This window comes from Lontra canadensis, unplaced genomic scaffold (assembly GCF_010015895.1).
Source record: "Lontra canadensis isolate GAN:19392208 unplaced genomic scaffold, GSC_riverotter_1.0 scaffold75, whole genome shotgun sequence".
Lineage (NCBI taxonomy): Eukaryota > Metazoa > Chordata > Mammalia > Carnivora > Mustelidae > Lontra > Lontra canadensis.
In genome coordinates this window covers 1421398-1438158 of record NW_022631069.1, presented here as the reverse complement: position 1 = coordinate 1438158, position 16761 = coordinate 1421398, and the positions used below count along the sequence as shown (strand labels likewise).

Here is a 16761-nt window from a genome sequence, read left to right as displayed (position 1 = left end):
CCAGGAAGCTTCCGCTCTTCCTGACTTTTGCGGGTGCCCCCTTCCTCTGCGTGCTCGCCGGGCCTGTGCGGGAAGGTAAAGCCTTGAGGAAGCCCTCCCTCGTAAACCCAGGCTCCCCGCCGCTGTTTTGTGGAGCGTGGCTCTGGCTTTGTTTCGGACGTGGGGCTCTTAGGTTTGTCTCTACACTCTCATGGCTCGCACGCCCGACTGCGCTGGCGCTCAGCCGCTTCCCGGGCTGCACCAGCACATGCATGCCGAGGGCCAGAACCGTCTAGGCCCCGCGCCCCCGCCGGCCGCCCGGCGGAGACTGCAACCCACTTCCCTTGCCCCGACTTTAGCCTCTAGCGCAGGAAGGTCTTAGGAGCTCTTGATTCTAAGACACCATCCCCGTCAAAACAGCACGCGGGACTCGGACCTTCTGGAGGCCCGACTGCCAAGGATGCAGCTAGTGAGCGTGTCCCCGGCTGGCCATGGGGGGAGGCGGGCGGCCCCAGCCAGCCCCGCGCCCGCTGTGGATGCTCAGGCTCAGGCCGGCAAGTTCCTCCGGAGCCGACTAGGGACGGCCCTAGCTTGTGAGCGAGGGCTTGAGGCGGCAGCTAGATAGGGGCAGGCCTGGCTGCTGCCGCCGCCGGAGTGTTCACGTTGGTCAGGCAGCGCCCGGCGGGGTCTATACCCACCTCCGCCCTTTGCCAACTAGTCCCCGCGCGGTCGTGGGCGGCAGCCAGGGCGTCTCGGAACCCGCGGGGTAGGGTAGGGAGGCGGGGACGTGTGTGTGTGGGTGTGTGGGTGTGTGTGTGCGCGCGCCCCCCCGGGTCGGGGGTCTCCGTAAAGTCCCGGAATCTCGGGAATCCCGGGCCTCTGGCTCTTGCCATACGCGCCGAGGTCGTTAGTATCCCAGGACCCGCTGTCTGCGGCCCCCACCCTGCTGCCTCCTCAGCTTCCAAGGCTTTTCATTTCAAAGACCCAAAGGAAACTGACTGTTCCCAACCGTCTGGTGCTATCGCCTCCCTCCTGATCGAGAAGGGCGTGAGGCTTAGTTCCTGAGGTCCTTCCCCTTTGCCCCCCCCCCTTTTTTTTTTCACTCCTCAACCTCCGATAAAGAAACTGAGCCCATCGAGAGAGAGAGAAAAAAAAAAAAGGTAGTGCAGTCCTGGCGAGAATGAGGCGGTAGAAACTTAACAGTCACAAGACTGCCCCCAGGTGATAGTTTACAGCAATAACTTTTCTGGGTAACTTCAGGTCGCTTTATCCCTCTTTTGAGCTAATGTCATCTGTGGTAGAAAAGTTATTGAATCCAAACGTTTACGTTAATCCCCCAAGAAAAGGAGAAATGGCCTTGAGAAACCTCCTTTCCACAGACGCTGAGAAATTGTTCAATTTGTCTTTCTAGCCTCACTACCTGAACATTTGATAACTTCACCTTCAAAATCAAACACTCTCCTCCCCAAGGGGCAGACCTGCTCCCACCCATCCCCTTTTCTTCTTCCCCTTCTTCGTTGCTTCCTCCTTCTGAAACAATAGCGCGGGCTGCTGGAGTCAGTCTGATGATATAATCCTTAAGGCATTCACGGGCAGACCAAGGGCCAAGCTATCAAAGGGTTCAGCTTCTTCTTTTTTTTAGGCTGTTTACTATTCAGGAAATTTGGTAATTATTTTTTTTTCTCCATGTAGTGGTATTACCGTCTTCCTTTTGATATTAGATCCTCTATGGGCCCCTAGCTTCATGCTGTAGAGAAAGGAGAAAGATGAAGGGGCTGAATTCTGCAGCAGAATGTAATTTTCCTTTATGTCATCATTGCTGCTAAAGAACAGCTGAGGGCTTCCAAAAGAACAGGAACCCCCAGAGCAGGCAAAGTCCTCATGTTTCTAAGAGCAGAAGGGGATTGCCAATTTCATTGTTTCTTTTACACCGCAAACTGGGTTTTTTTGTACTTCGCTCCACCAAAGTATTTTCAGTACTTCTATAGTAGGATTGAAAGGGCTCATCAGGAGGAGCAAGGGAAGATAATAACCAAATCGTATTTATGATTTTTAAATTTATTTATGAGAGAGAGAGAACACGCACGCTAGAGACAGCATAAGCAGAGGGAGCTGCAGAGGTAGAGGGAGAAGCAGGCTTTCTGCAGGGCAGAGAGCCAGGAAGCAGGGGCTCAATCCCAGCCCCACCCCCATCACAACCTGAGCCAAAGGCAGACACTCAACCAATTGAGTCACCCAAGCACCCCAATAACCACATTTTTAAAAATCATTTGATTAGAATACTTCACAGTGAATCATTTTTAGAGGGTTTTATTGATCAGTATTAATATCCTGGATACGTTATCATGTTTACCTAAGTTTTCTCTGTGCCCAGCATAGTACCTTGCTAATAATAGAAGGCATTCAATAAATATTTGTTGAGTGAGTGGACAGACTGAGAAGTATAAAACAAAGGTGCACAAAACGGATTAGATATTTAACTACGTTCAGTTAAAAACTCCTCCAAGACACATTTCATGAGTAAGTTTGTCATCTGAACCAAAACTAGTTTTGCCAGATTGTGAAGGACTGACCATGTTTAACGGGTTTACTTTTTTTTTTTGGTCTGCCAGACTGTTACATACTGGGATGGGAGACTCAAAGTTACTACTTTGATTATATAAAACATCTTACATCTTGCTGGCAAATTGATCAGTTATCTTAGAATAAGGTGAAGGAGGAAGACCCAATTATTTAAGGTGTTAAAAGCTAAGAGAAATGTAGTGTTCAGACATCCCTTTGGACAGTGCCAGGTATCCTGAGGGACAGTATCTCAGTATACAGTAGTCCAGGGGTATGGAAGTTTCTCTTTGGATTTCTCCATTAATCAGGTCAGATCTCCTCCTGCCCAAATTCTCTCCAGAACCATTATCTCCTCCCTTATCTTCCCACATTAGGTTATGAAACATACAAAAGGGGATAAGTTAAGCTGAAGATGACTCTTTCGTGTTATTTCCTCCACTCCCCCAGCCACAGGTTTGTTTTTTGTTTTTGTTTGTTTGTTTGTTTTTGAGCTGCTCCATTATAAGCTGTGAGGACTGGCTAACTCAGTGGGTTTGTGTGGGTACTGATGAGGTCATCCCAAAGGTTCCATCCACTGGGGCATTAGTTGATTTGGTCCTATTTCAAGTATGTCCTTGATAACCTTTTCTGTAAGTGTGTGTTATTTGGCAAAAGGGAACTGGGAAAGAGCCATGCTTAATATATCCTCAAGGAAGGTTCTATTTTTGGAAAAGGTGTGCCAATCAATTGGATTTTCCCAAGGAAGCCAACTTACCACATAGGCTTATGTGCTGTGTCAGACTATGTAATATAAAAAGACATAAAGCTCACTTTCAAGGAGCTTTCTGTTTTCCACTTCTTTGTATTTTTCATTTAAAGTTTCCCCATGGTGGGATGTCTGGATGCCTCAGTTGGTTAAGCATCTGTCTTCAGCTCAGGTTGTAATCCCAGCATCCTGGGATCAAGTCCAGGACTCCTTGCTCAGCCAGGAGCCTGCTTCTCCCTCTGCCTGCCACTCTCCCTGTTCGTGCTCTCTCTCTTTCTGTCAAATAAGTAAATAAAATCTTAAAAAAAAAAAAAAATTTCCCCATGACAAACATAAACACTCAAGGTCAAGTTGTTGGTCGTTCTTTGTGACTTTCCAAACAGAAAGGCTTTCTGCTTTCTTAATGAGCCTTTCTTTAATACCCTGTACCTAGATGAAGAGCATAAGGCACAGACATTTGAATACTGGCCTTCCTGATAAGGAATAGCTCCTCCCTTGACTCCTCACTGTGTTTCTGCCTTGGCATGTTCAAAAGTCTCAAATATCTGAATTGGATGTCGACTAAATTTGAAAGTGAACAGTGTTGAGTTTGATCCTAACTCCACCAAATCAGAAGATTTTCTATCTCAGCCACACATCCTGCCTGTTACAATGGTGAATAGCAACTGTCACTAAGGCAGGGCTCTTTCCTTTGATCAGTTCCATTTTTTTTTTTTTAAAGGGATTAAAGGATGGAAAGATGACTAGAAAGCAATGGGGCTGATATATACACATTTTTAAACACCGGAATTTATTTATTCAAATTGGAGTTGTCCTTCAAAGAAGATATCCTGGGATTCTCTATCTTATTCAAATGACTGTTCAAAACATTTTTGGAATGCCTCTTCTGGAAACGTCCCTGTGATGGAACCAACGCAGTGCCCCAGAGCAACCGTGGGTCCGTCCCACCTACACCCAGGGGCTCCAGAACAAAGCAGCCCTGGAAAATGAGAGTAGAGTCCTAGGGAGGGTGTCCCTGGCTGGAGAGTCCCAGATATTTAGCTGCCAGGCCTCTCTCCTTCCCAACCCCTCTAAACAAAATAAACGCAACAATAAAACCTAGTGCTTTGGACTAAGAATCAGACTACAGGGCCGAACAGTGAAATCATAAAAGTCTGCCAATGCTTTAACTGATGAGGAATCATCTATAGGTTAAGAAATAGCAACCCAATGGCCAGACGCATGTTTCTCAAGCCCTCCGCACCCTGTCGTCTTCCAAAGGGCAGACCAGGAGAAAACTACCTTGCTGATTACCCGTGGTCACTACCCAGCCCAAGCCTGCTACCAGGGGGTGCTGGAAATGTGGGGGACCTCGTGCTCCAGCCTATACATAGTACTGGCAACTGGAGGTGGAGGACGTGTCCCCTTTATTCCTCATTGTTACTTCCAGATCCCTCATTCCTCCCTAAATCCCCTGGCTTGGGAACCTGGGCCATCAGCCTACAGCCTCCCAAGACCACTCCCCTTCATTTATTTTAGTTTTTCTTCCTGGCCCTTTCTCACTGTCTCCAGTACCTTTCTGGGCAACGTTTTTGTGGTTGCACATTGAAGTAAATGATCTTTACAATACCCTTAGCTTCTCTGATCTTCTCTTCTCCTGAGATCATCCTTTCCACCCTATATATAGAATCCTTCCTCAGGCCATCCCTCACACTTTATTATCAGTACCAAGAATTACCTGCTCATGAGCTGGGATTCTCAGACTGACATCTCCTTCAATTCTTGGACACCCCTGGGGTCTTCAATCAACTGATCTTGCTATCTTTTTACTGTTTGCACACCCCTCACAGCCTCACCTCCCCCCTCACCTGGTTTGGATGCCATGGCCCATTGTTAAACCCACTTAGAGCCTTTGCCACTTTGACCTTTTGTTGCAGTTACCTAGCAAAGCCCAGGTCTAGGTTAAATCTGACTCTTAACTATAGGGAACAAACTGAGGGTTGCTGGAAGGGAGTGGTGGGGGAATAGGGGGACGGACATTAAGGAGGGCACTTGAAGTGATGAACACTGAGTGTTTTATGCAACTCATGAATCACTGAATTCTACCTGTGAAACTAATAATACAGTATATTAATTAAATTGCATTTAAATACAAATTTTTAAAAGAAAATCCAACTTTTCCTGCACATTGCCTACACTCATACAGTACAATGCAGCCAGAACAAAATCGGCTGCCTTGACTGCCCTCATAAAGTCATGTTCCCTAGCCTCAATGCCGTCTGCTGCTTCCATTTAATTTCCCTGGTACTTTCCTTTTCCTCTTCCCCATGACCGTCCCTTTCTCCTCAAACATCCAAGGTGTCCTTCCTTGTCTTAATTCTCTGCCGTGGACCTTGATCTCTATTTCACTAGGAAAATTAAGACAATGAAGAGATTTTTGACCACTTGCTTTTCTACCACGCATAAAAATGCACCTGCATCTCTGTCCATCAATTCTTCCTCCTCTCCTGTGCTCTCCCACCTAACTCCAGCCTGTTCACAGGTGCGTGGATCCCATCCCTTCAGCAATTGTTCCCTCTCTCTCCTGCATCACCACATTTTCTTTCTCTGCAAGATCATTCTCATGTGCATACAAACATGCAATTATTTGTCCCCCCCGCCCCCCATTCCATATCACTATCCTCCTGTCCCATTTCACTGCTTCTCTTTCCAGCATTATTCCTGCAAGGGTTGTCAAGGTCACTGTCTCTCATTTCCCTTTTCCCATTTCTTCTTAAACATATTCAACTTTTGACCCCTCCATCCACCCAAACTGCTTTGATCAGGGTCACCCCCACGTTGCTAAACCCAGTGGTCCTTTTCAGCCTGCACTTCACTTGACACAGATTAGCCCTTTTCTGGAAAACAGCTTTTTCATTTGTCTTCCAGGGTAACGGTCTCTTCTGGTTTTTCTTCTGTCTTATTGGCCTTTCTTTCTTAGGCTCCTTGCTGCATATTTTCTCATTTCCTTCTACCTTGAAATAGGATCAGTCCTTGGACCTCCTCTTTTCTCTGTCCACACTCATACATGCAGATTTCTTCAAGACTCCTGGCTTTAAATGCTGTCTCTATCTTGATGACTTTCAAATTAATATCTCTAGCCTGGACCTCTCCCTGACCTCTAATTTTAAATATCCAATTGCCCGCTAAACATCTCCACATGTCAAAACCAAACTCATGATCTTTCCAAATTTACTTCCCCTACAGTCTTTCCCATTTCAGTAAACAGCTACTCCATGCTTCTAACTTCTTAGGTCAGAAACCTTGAAAATATTCTTGACTCCTTTTTTTTCTCTCAGATATCACAACCAATCTATCAGCAAACCCTGTTAGCTCTCCTTTCACAAATATATCCCAAATTTGACATCTTACCACTTCCAACACTATGATCCTACTCCAAGGCTTCCCTCTTATATGGATGATTAAAATAATCCCCTAACTAGTCTTCCCATATCCACATCTGACCCTTATAATCTATTTCCCAATACAATGGCCAGCATGAAACTTTTCTTTTTTTTTTTTTAAGATTTTATTTATTTATTTGACACAGAGAGACAGAGGGATCACAAGTAGGCAGAGAGGCAGGCAGAGAGAGAGAGAGGAGGAAGCAGGCTTCCTGCTAAGCAGAAAGCCCGATGCAGGGCTCGATCCCAGGACCCTGGGAACATGACCTGAGCCGAAGGCAGAGGCTTTAACCCACTGAGCCACTCAGGCACCCCCAGCATGAACCTTTTCTAACTTGAGCCTACAATGGCCTTCCAGTTCCATTGCTCTAAATTAAAAGCCAATATCCTACAATAGCCTGGAAGGCCTTGGTTGTACTAGAGTTCCATCTTCATCTCCTACTCCCCTTTTCCTTCACCCGTCTCTACCTACAATGGTTTCCTTGTTACAAGTCAAGCACATTCCTGCTTTTGCCTTTGATAGCCTCTCTGGACTGTGGTCTCTTCCCAGATTTTACCTTGCCATCTTCCTCACCTCATTCAGTTTTCTGCTTAAATTTAACCTCAGCAACACCATCCTTTATAAGCCTATTGAAAGCAAGCACTCTGTACGAGTTGGGAAGGGCTGGCATAACAAGAAGTCACTGACTGTTGAATAAGTCCTAGAGCAAGATGTCAGTCTGTTTGGTTTCTTCTGAGGCCTCTCTCCTTGGCCTGTGGATGGCCACCTTCTCGTTATGTCCTCACACGGTCCTTTCTCTGTGCAGGAGCACCTCTGATGTCTTTCTAGGTGTCTTAATCTGTTTTTATCAAGACACCAGTCAGATCACACTAGGGCCCACTCTAGCAACCTCATTTTAACTTAATTACACTTTTAATGGCCTGGTCTCCCAATAGAGGCATGTTCCCAGGGTGCTGGGGGTTAGAGCATCAATATATGCATTTTTGGGAGTAGGGAGGTCACAAGTCAGTTCCATAGCACACTCTAATCCCATTTTCTTTTTATTTCTACATCACTCATCACCTTATGCCTAACCATTTACTTTCCTTGCTCATTTATTGTCTGTCTCTCTCCACTACAATATCAATTCAAAAAGGGTAGGGTTTTTTGTCTGTTTTGTTCACCAATGTTTCCTTGGTGTCTAGAGCAGTGCCTGGCACATAAATAAGTGCTGAATAAATATTTGTGAGGTTATTTAATGAATTTACACAATTATCTGTCCTGTGAAGCCATTTGAATCTTCGGCGCCCTCAAAGGCACTTACAAACAAGTACACATACAATAAATGCATAGTAATTTATGGTGCAAATTTCAAGTGCAATAAATAGGTTAATTAGTGCCAAAGTACACAGGGAATACTTAAGTGTAAAATGGGGCAACTATTCCTATGCTCTGTATGTGTTCATGAAGATATAACATGGTTATATTTTGCCAAATATCTCTCCATGTGTTAAATTAGGAAAAGATTCGAAAGTCATAAGAAAGACAGAGATTTCTGGGGCCCCATGAGCTCTCTCATGGAAGGTTCTTGAAGATTGACAGGAGTTAACCTGCCTGCAACACCCAGGGGCCTGTTAGGCCTGGTCAGCCAACATAAGCAGATCACAATGATGTAATTCTTGTAACATGAATCCTTGCTGGGGTACAGTGGTGGGGCCGGCTGGAGTCTCACAGAGGGGTCCCTCTCTAGCCTGCCCACAGAGTTCAATTTGCTCCCGATAAAAATGCAATAAAAAGCTCACTTGCCTCTAGACTGTTGAATGCTTTTGATTCCGAATTATTTGGAATAGGAATCCTGACTGACAGTATTTTGGGGAAGAAGATGGATGAAACATCCTTAAAGGGAAAAAGAGGGAAAGAAGGAAATAAACTGGTTGTATCTTATCAAGCTGGATGGTAGTTTCAAGACCCTGAAAGATTTTAGAAACACAGAAGCCAGGGCTAAAGTGATTTCTAGCAGCAAATGACTTTGCTCCTAACAGTGGGTGGGGAAATTAAACCCTTTCTTCAAAAGTTGTCCAGAGCTTTCAGCAACACTAAGTGCTACCTCTTCATTATCACAGAGTCTAGAATCCTAAGTATGGCAGTTTGGGGATATACTAGTATTTATTTATTTTTTTAAAGATTTTATTTATTTGCTATAGAAAGAGCACAAGTGAAAGGCAGAGAAAAAGGGAGAAGCAGACTCTAAGCTGGGAGTCTGGGAGCCCGATGCGGGGCTCAATCCCAGGACCCCAGGATCATGACCTGAGCTGGAGGCAGACACTTAACCCCGACTGAGCCACCCAGGCGCCCCTAACACTTATTTTATATGTTACTACTCTCTAAAGTGTTTAGCATTAGAACAGTTTGCTATATTTTGTAATAATATTTTGTGTAGCTTTTGGATTTTCTACTGATTTCAGTGATCTTAACCATCTCTTGTTAAGAAGAATAATGGCAAACTGATTTTAATCTGAAATAAATTTTTTTTGCATCCATTGTTTCCTTTGTTTCCTCTACCTTTATTGGCCATTAATCTGAAGGGTGTACAGGTTTTATACAAAACACACTGAGTCCAGGACTCTTTATTCTTGGGCATTCTCTTTTCTAGCCCATCACTGATGCCACATTGGTCTAGTCCTGTCCAGCCTAGAATTCCGAACACTGAAGATCATGATGAAAAGGGTAGCAACAGCAAAGACGGCACTTACCTTTTATGATGCCAACATCAGATACTTTCAGAATAATTGGAACATTCCTAACTTGTGCTTAATGTAATTTTATGACTTTCTCACTCTTTCTCACGCTCAACTGTTTTTATTTCTAGACAATATAATCCTTTACAGGGTAATAAGTACTGTACTTTTACTACCCATGGTATAAAATAACTCTTTCTGCTTATTTGTCTTTCTTGGCTTCAGAAGATCTCATCAATTCTAATCCTCATGATTCAATCTCTGCTTACCCTATTACAAATGTAGCTTTAGTTATTTTCCCACTTTCGGATTTGCGTCGACCTGCATGACATAAACTTTTAGGCTGTTTATAAACAATCACATTTGTAAACATCTAAGCTAAATTATTTTGAGTTAATCTGATGAAGAAAGAGGAGCAGACAGGAAAATAGCAGACCGTCAAGGCAATAATTATGTTTTTATGACTGATCATCTATTTGTACCTTTTTATCTCAAATGTCAATTCCTTGACAGAGGCCAGTTTTTATTCTTTTTTGGTCCTCCAGTACAGTGGTTCTCAAGCGTTAACAGGCATCCAGGTCACCGGAAGGGCTTGTTAAAACCAACTGCTGAGCCCCACCCGGAGCTTCTCATTCAGTAGGTACTCTAACAAAGAGATCCCCGGAAAAAGTGGCTTAAATACAATAAAAGTTTATTTTTCACATAACAGTCCAGAGTTAGGGAGGATAATCCAGGGCAATAAGACAGCCTGCTTATTGAGTTCAGGGATGCAGGCTGAGGAGCTGATTCCCCCCATCTTTCTCTTGTGGCTTCTATCCATGGGCCCAATGGGCTGTTCCAGTAAAGGTGTGCGCATGTGGGAGCAACTTCCTTTAAAAGAGATGTGTCTTGGAAATTGTGCACGTCACTTTTGCCCATATCCCATTGGCTAGAACAAATCCACAGAACCATTGCTTGCTGAAGGGCAGGCTGCAACTGTGGTCCTTACCTGGCACTCCATTCTCTGCTAAAACTAAAGGAGAGGATTCCATCCCTAAGAAGGAAGGAGAGACGAGATACTGGGGCATGGTGAGGAGTCTCTGCCACAAAACCTGATGGAAAATCCCCATATCAGGTGATGAAAATCTGAACCACACTAGACTGTGCTGTGTGAGCAAATGAAGAACTTTTGGGGAATAATTGCAGGAGCATTGAAGGAAGAAGCACAGGTAGGAAGAAGGGAGGCAGGGAGGGCGAAATGAGGGCTGAGGTCACGGGACACACAGGAGAGGCTCACAATCTAGACTGGTCAAGAAGGGGCAGGCCGTTCCCTTGGGCACACTGGTTAAGTGGTATCAATGGGTTCCTAACTCGGAGATAATAGAGAGTAACGACCAATGTATGACCTTACAAAAGTGGCTGAATCTTTACTTTACTTACTTTACTTTACTTACTTAAAAGAGCAGCACTAATCATTCCTATCTTATAGCCTGATAGAAATATGAAGTGAGATATTGCATATAAATACACAGAATGCCACGGCTAGAGCAAGTGCAGACTAGTACATGCTAGCTCTTATTACTCCAGTATGGTTTGGGGAACTCTATGGTCTGTCGTTCTCAACTATTCCTTTCACTATCCTCATGAACTCTCCAGCTGAGAGTTCTCTCTCTGGAGAGTTCTGACCTGTATGTGTTTGACCTACTATAAGCAAAATCAGCAAGCTGAATGCCTTCACATGGCAGTGTCCAACGGACATTTCTGTGATGATGGAAATATTCTCTAGTCACGCTGTCCAACATGTTGGTCATTAGTCCCTGAGGCTAGTGAGCACGTACAGACCACTCCCATGCCTCGGTCTCCTTCTTAGTAATACGAGACTGGTACCAGGAGTGGGTTCTGAGAATTAAACAAGAGAATACATATAAAGCAGTGGCTCTCAAAGTTCATTCTGATTAGAATCACCTGGAAGGTTGTTGAAACACAGATTGCTGGGTTGATCCCCACATTTCTGATTCAGTAGGTCTGGGGGGAGAGCCAGGGAATTTGCCCGGTCATGGTAATACCACAGGGCAGGGAACCACATGTGGAAAACAGCGTTCTAACATTCTAAGACATTTGGTAGGGTGCCTGATTCATGTGACAACTGAACAGTGTTATTTTGTGTGTGGAGATCAGCATCTTTAAGATTTCTGAAAAACAAGCAACCCACACTTTAACAGAAACCTCTAGCCCATTTTCAGACACTATTTCGAGACATGTTTATGAGGTTCCTACATAGCACAAGATACTCCCACGTGTTCCAAGTGATGGTCTGTCAGAGTGGGTTTGAAATAGGGTTTGTCAGCCTGTAGAGCTAAAGAACACCGAGTAACCTGGCCATGGTTACTGCCATGTGAAATATCTTTCACCGTTTCAACTCTCCACAAAACATATGGAAAATGACAATAAAAATCACCTTTTGAGGTGGGCCACAAGTTCGATGTCTCTCTGATTCTTCCTCTCAATGAAAAGATTGTGCTGAGGCCTGTAGGTAAGTGGCACAGAGGGAAAAGACATCTAGGTTCTCATCTTGGCTCATTTACCAACTTCCTGAGGTCACTGGCAAGTCTCTCAGTCATGACTGTGGATTTTGGACCTGAGGAGCCCTCAGGTCACTTGCAAAGAAAACCAGAGCAGGATGGTCACAAGCCCACCTTCACTGTGAGGGCTTTGCTCCTTGAAAGTCATCTTAATCCCCTAGTTTTTCTCCTCAGAGATTCTTTCCATGGTACCTTTAGTTCTGTGGATGAAAGGTGTGACAAGCAGATTAAAAAAAAAATACACAAACAATTGGTTTGATAGGTCCATCTTTAATTTTGTCATTTTCCAGTATTCACACTTTGGTTCCTTTTAGAGGCAGGGGAGGAAAGAGCCCTGGAGGAACTATGCCCAAAGAGGCTCTAGGACTATAAATATCACATTCCAAGGAAAGATCCCGAAAAGGATTTTGGACCTGGGGTGGGTTCTGGGATGCAGTGTTTTGTGTACTTATATCAGTTCTGATTAAAGGACTACTCTACTTCCTTTCCTTAAGGAACGTGAACAAAAATTCTTTGTGGGGCACCTGGGTGGCTCAGTCGGTTAAGCTTCAGATTCTTGATTTTTAGCTCAGGTCATAATCTCAGGGTCATGGGATCGAGCCCTGTGTCAGGTTCTGCACTCAGAAGGGAGCCTGCTTGAGATTCTCTCCTTCTTCCTCTCCTTCTGACCCTCCCCCTGTGCTTTCTCTCTCCCCTCCCCCAAATAAATAAATAAATAAATAAACCTTTGAACAAATTCTTTGCCCAACATTCTAGTCCCTTATGATCGTGGTACCCACTGACAAAAAAACTTACAGGCAATTTCCTCTACAAAATCAAGCTTGCTAACAGGTCCTGCTGTGGTAAGTCAGGATTGTTATTTCCATATTCAGAAAGTGCAGAGAAGCTAGGTTCTAGAGTGACTCATTATTACTCAAAGAGGCTGAGGTAGAGGGGAGGTGAGAAGCTTCCACTCATCGGGAAAATCTGAAATGTCAGGCCTCATTATTATGGTGGTCTGGTGGTCTGGCAGTATACTTCGAAGTGTCTCTGCCTTGAGAAGATTAGGAGACAGAACTTGGGATCTGCTTTGGGGATTCCGAGAAGCAAATGCGACCAAGGTTGGCTGAATCCAGATTTAAAGCAGGTGGCTATTGGTTGAATTACCGATATGAACCGTGTCTATAGTTCAGGTCTTATATGTCAAGTATTCACGTTCAAAATAAGAATGTTTGGAGTCCCATAGATTTTGCTCTTTATGGTTCTGTGCTAATGGGAAAAACAGCAGTCTTTAAGGAGTGAAGGTTTTAATCTCGGACTTGCTTCTTACTGAGTGATAGATACTGCACAAGGTAATGTATTCTCTGGGCCTCGATTTCCTGGGGGTAAAATGCCAATCCCCCAGTACATTTCCCAGGGGGCTGGTGATGTTGAACTGGGAGCGAAGGCAAAGAAGTACTTAACTACGAACAGGATCCTGGAACCTGGGTTCTTGTAAATCAATCAAGCTGAAATCATGGAACCTTCTCAGAAGGTAGTATCATGGGGCTCCTGGGTGGCTCAGTGGGTTAAAGCCTCTGCCTTTGGCTCAGGTCATGATCCCAGGGTCTTGGGATCAAGCCCCGCATGGGGCTCTCTGCTCAGCAGGGGGCCTGCTTCCTCCTCTCTCTCCTCTTGCCTCTCTGCCTACTTGTGCTCTCTCTGTCAAATAAATAAATAAATAAAATCTTAAAAAAAAAAAAAAAGAAGATAGTATCATGTATTTCTGAATTAAACAAAACAAAACTATACTTACTGGGACAGTCATTGTGGTTTCATCAGGGACAAGTTAAGCAACTGAAATACATTTAGACAGGTACTACCTCAGTGACAAATGAACTATAATAATCAATTTATTTTTATAAGGTCTCAACACAAATGGGTCCAAATGACATCCCGAGGATTATAAGTCTAAGAATCTAAGTACTACTTTTTAAAAGGGTCGGGACAGAGGGGCACCTGGTCGGCTCAGTCAGTGGAGCGTGAGACTCTTGATCTCCAGGTGGTGAGTTTGAGCCCCACGTTGGGTGTAGAGATTACTTCAAAACAAAACAAAATGAAAACGTTTGAAAGGGCTGGGACACATAAAGTAAGCAACCCTAATAGTAGGTACTCCAGAGAGAGAGACAAATGATATCTTTATTTGCCAAATTACACCTCAATCACATTCGTGTACCTAAACTCAGGGTAAGGCGTGTGCCTCAAATAATTCAGGATTCAGAGTCAGGCCTTCTTTCTTTCTTTCTTGGCCACAGCATTTGCTGACGGGATTTAGAATGCCGCTCTATTGGAAAGTTACAAATTCTTATTGATCATATGAAGCCAATAATCCTGTGTACCAGAACTGAATGTCTCCAAGCCATCATTTTTCATTTGGGAGGAAAGCTGCCTTTATTAATTAGGAGTGCACAGGCCACAAGACATAACAGCCTTTCTGCCATGTGGGGAAGCTTCCTATAGAAACCCCACCAATTTCTTCACCTTTTGGCACACGGGGTGGGCTAGTTCTTTGGCTTTGGCAGACCCCATCTGTAAAACCTTCTCTAAGTGGCCCCGGTCTGTCTTCAGTTTCTCAATCTCCGTCTTGATGGGAGCAAACCGCTGAATCACGGCGTCGGCTACCAGCAGCTTGTAGCGAGCCGTGTCCAGGCCTGCACCCTGCTGGACCGCTTCCTCTATGGGGAGGCCGGCCACCGCTGCGTGAATGGCCACCAGGTTGGAGACCCCGGCTCGGCGGGTTGGCTCGTAGGTCACCTCCGACGTGAAGTCTGTCATAGCCTTGCGGAATTTCTGCACGATCTCCTCGGGGCTGTCTGTTATCCTGACCGTGGCCAGTTTATCAGGGTCTGATTTGGACATTTTGACAGAAGGATCACGGAGGGATTTTACCTTCTTCATGGATGCTAGAGAACAACGCACAGACATACACCGACACCAAAGCCAGAAGACAAGAACAGGATCAGAAAAACATCACACCAGGAATGTCAGTGTCTAGATCTTAGAAAGTGCCAAGGGGACGAAAGGGCTTTATGGTATTATTATTTTTATTATAAACGAGTACGGCTGACACACCATGTTACTCCAATCTCCGTGTGCAACACTGATTTGACAAATTTATACATTATGCTATGTTCACCATACATGTAGCTGCTGTCCATCACCTACAATGCTACCACCCTGACTGTATTCCTTATGCTGTGGCTTGTATGTGCCTTTTATTCCCATAACTTACTCATTCGTAACTGGAAGCCTGTACTTTCCTCTCCCCTTCACCCATTTTGTCTTAGCCCCTCTCTTCCCCTCTGGCAACTATCAGTTTGCTCTCTATATTTACAGGTCTGATTCTGCTTTTTATGTTTATTTATTCTCTCTCTTTTCTTTTAAGATTCCACTCATGAATGAGATATGATATTTGTCTTTCTCAGTCTGACTCACCTCACTTAGCATGATACCCTCTAGGTCCACCCGTGTTGCCTCAGATGGCACAACCTCATCTTTTTTTATGGTTGAGCATATATGATTGAGCATGTGTCTAAATACCACAGCTCCCTTATCCATCACCTGATGATGGATATTTACGTTGCTTCTGTATCTTGGCTATTGTAAATCATGCTGCAATAAACACAGGGATGTACATATCTTTTCGAGTTAGTGTTTTCACAGCCAGTAGTGGAATTACCCGATCATAGGGTATTTCTATTTCTAATTTTTTGAAGACTCTCCATGCTGTTTTCCACAGTGGCTGCACCAGTCTGCATTCCCACCAACAGTGCACGAGGGTTCCTCTTTCTCCACATCCCCCCCAACACTTATGATTTCTTGTCATATGACCTTATTATTTTTATCTGATTATAAAAATAGCAAATACCCATGTGAAAAATTCAAGCCATTTATATAAGCATGAAAATAAAGATCACCTGAAACATGTAATAAAACTGTTAACATTTGGTTGATCATATTTTCATGCATCTTTTAATGCATCCATACACATACAATGTTTAATCTTAGACAAATGAAATCATTCTGCGTGTTAGCCGTGCATACCTTTCTAAAAAGTCTGGTCTATGTCTTTCCTCTCCTTCTCTCTTTTCCCTCTCTGCTCATCCCTGTTAGCTAATTACCCTCTGCCTAGAACACTGCCCTTCCTGCCCCCAACAAATTTTAACAATCTATGGAAATCCTTTCATTTCTTTACCACAGTTATATAAGTGTATACCAACACACACACACACACACACACACACACACACGTGAGTTGGTTATTCCTCTGATAGAATCAAGATGTTAAGCTGTGCTTTACAAACCAGTGTTATTAATAATTGCCTGTTTTGTGGCTATTGCAGAAACATCCAAGTTGAAATAGGTAAAATAATAATAGGCAAGAACATTAAACTACTACTTATTGCTAAAAGAAGCTTGATTTCAATGCATGGTAGGCCCATTTTTTGTTTGTGTGAATTACTGGAATAGCTTAGAAATTTATACCTGCCTTATGCTTCTGAACTCATATACTAGGCCCATGTTATACTCCTATAAAATGTTGTCAGTTTAATAAAGATGGACAGCGCTTAGGCTCAATGATCTCTGCCCCTGCCACAAATCTACATCCCCACCAAAATGTTGATAGAGAAGCACAGCTTCTTTCCTCCAGAACCTTCCACACTTGTGTAGTCTCCCAGCTGCTGGTGAGGCTTCAGATCCCATGGGGGGATTATACCTCCTATCAGTGTTGGGCATTTAAGAAAAGAGGGTGTGA

General features: G+C 44.1%; 1 protein-coding gene across 2 annotated transcripts in view; it reads right to left on the bottom strand.

The window, feature by feature from the left end:
- Nucleotides 1-14228: 14228 nt before the first annotated feature.
- Nucleotides 14229-16761, bottom strand: part of WARS2 (tryptophanyl tRNA synthetase 2, mitochondrial) — a 94405-nt gene continuing 91872 nt past the window's right edge. The window contains exon 6 of one of the 2 annotated variants that reach the window (XM_032881313.1): nucleotides 14229-14908. In XM_032881313.1, coding sequence (XP_032737204.1) covers nucleotides 14460-14908 — 449 coding nt within the window. In that variant the 3' untranslated portion in view covers nucleotides 14229-14459. Of the gene's footprint in view, nucleotides 14909-15780; nucleotides 16726-16761 lie in introns of those variants that run through there. The other variant, XM_032881314.1, reaches the window with a different exon arrangement.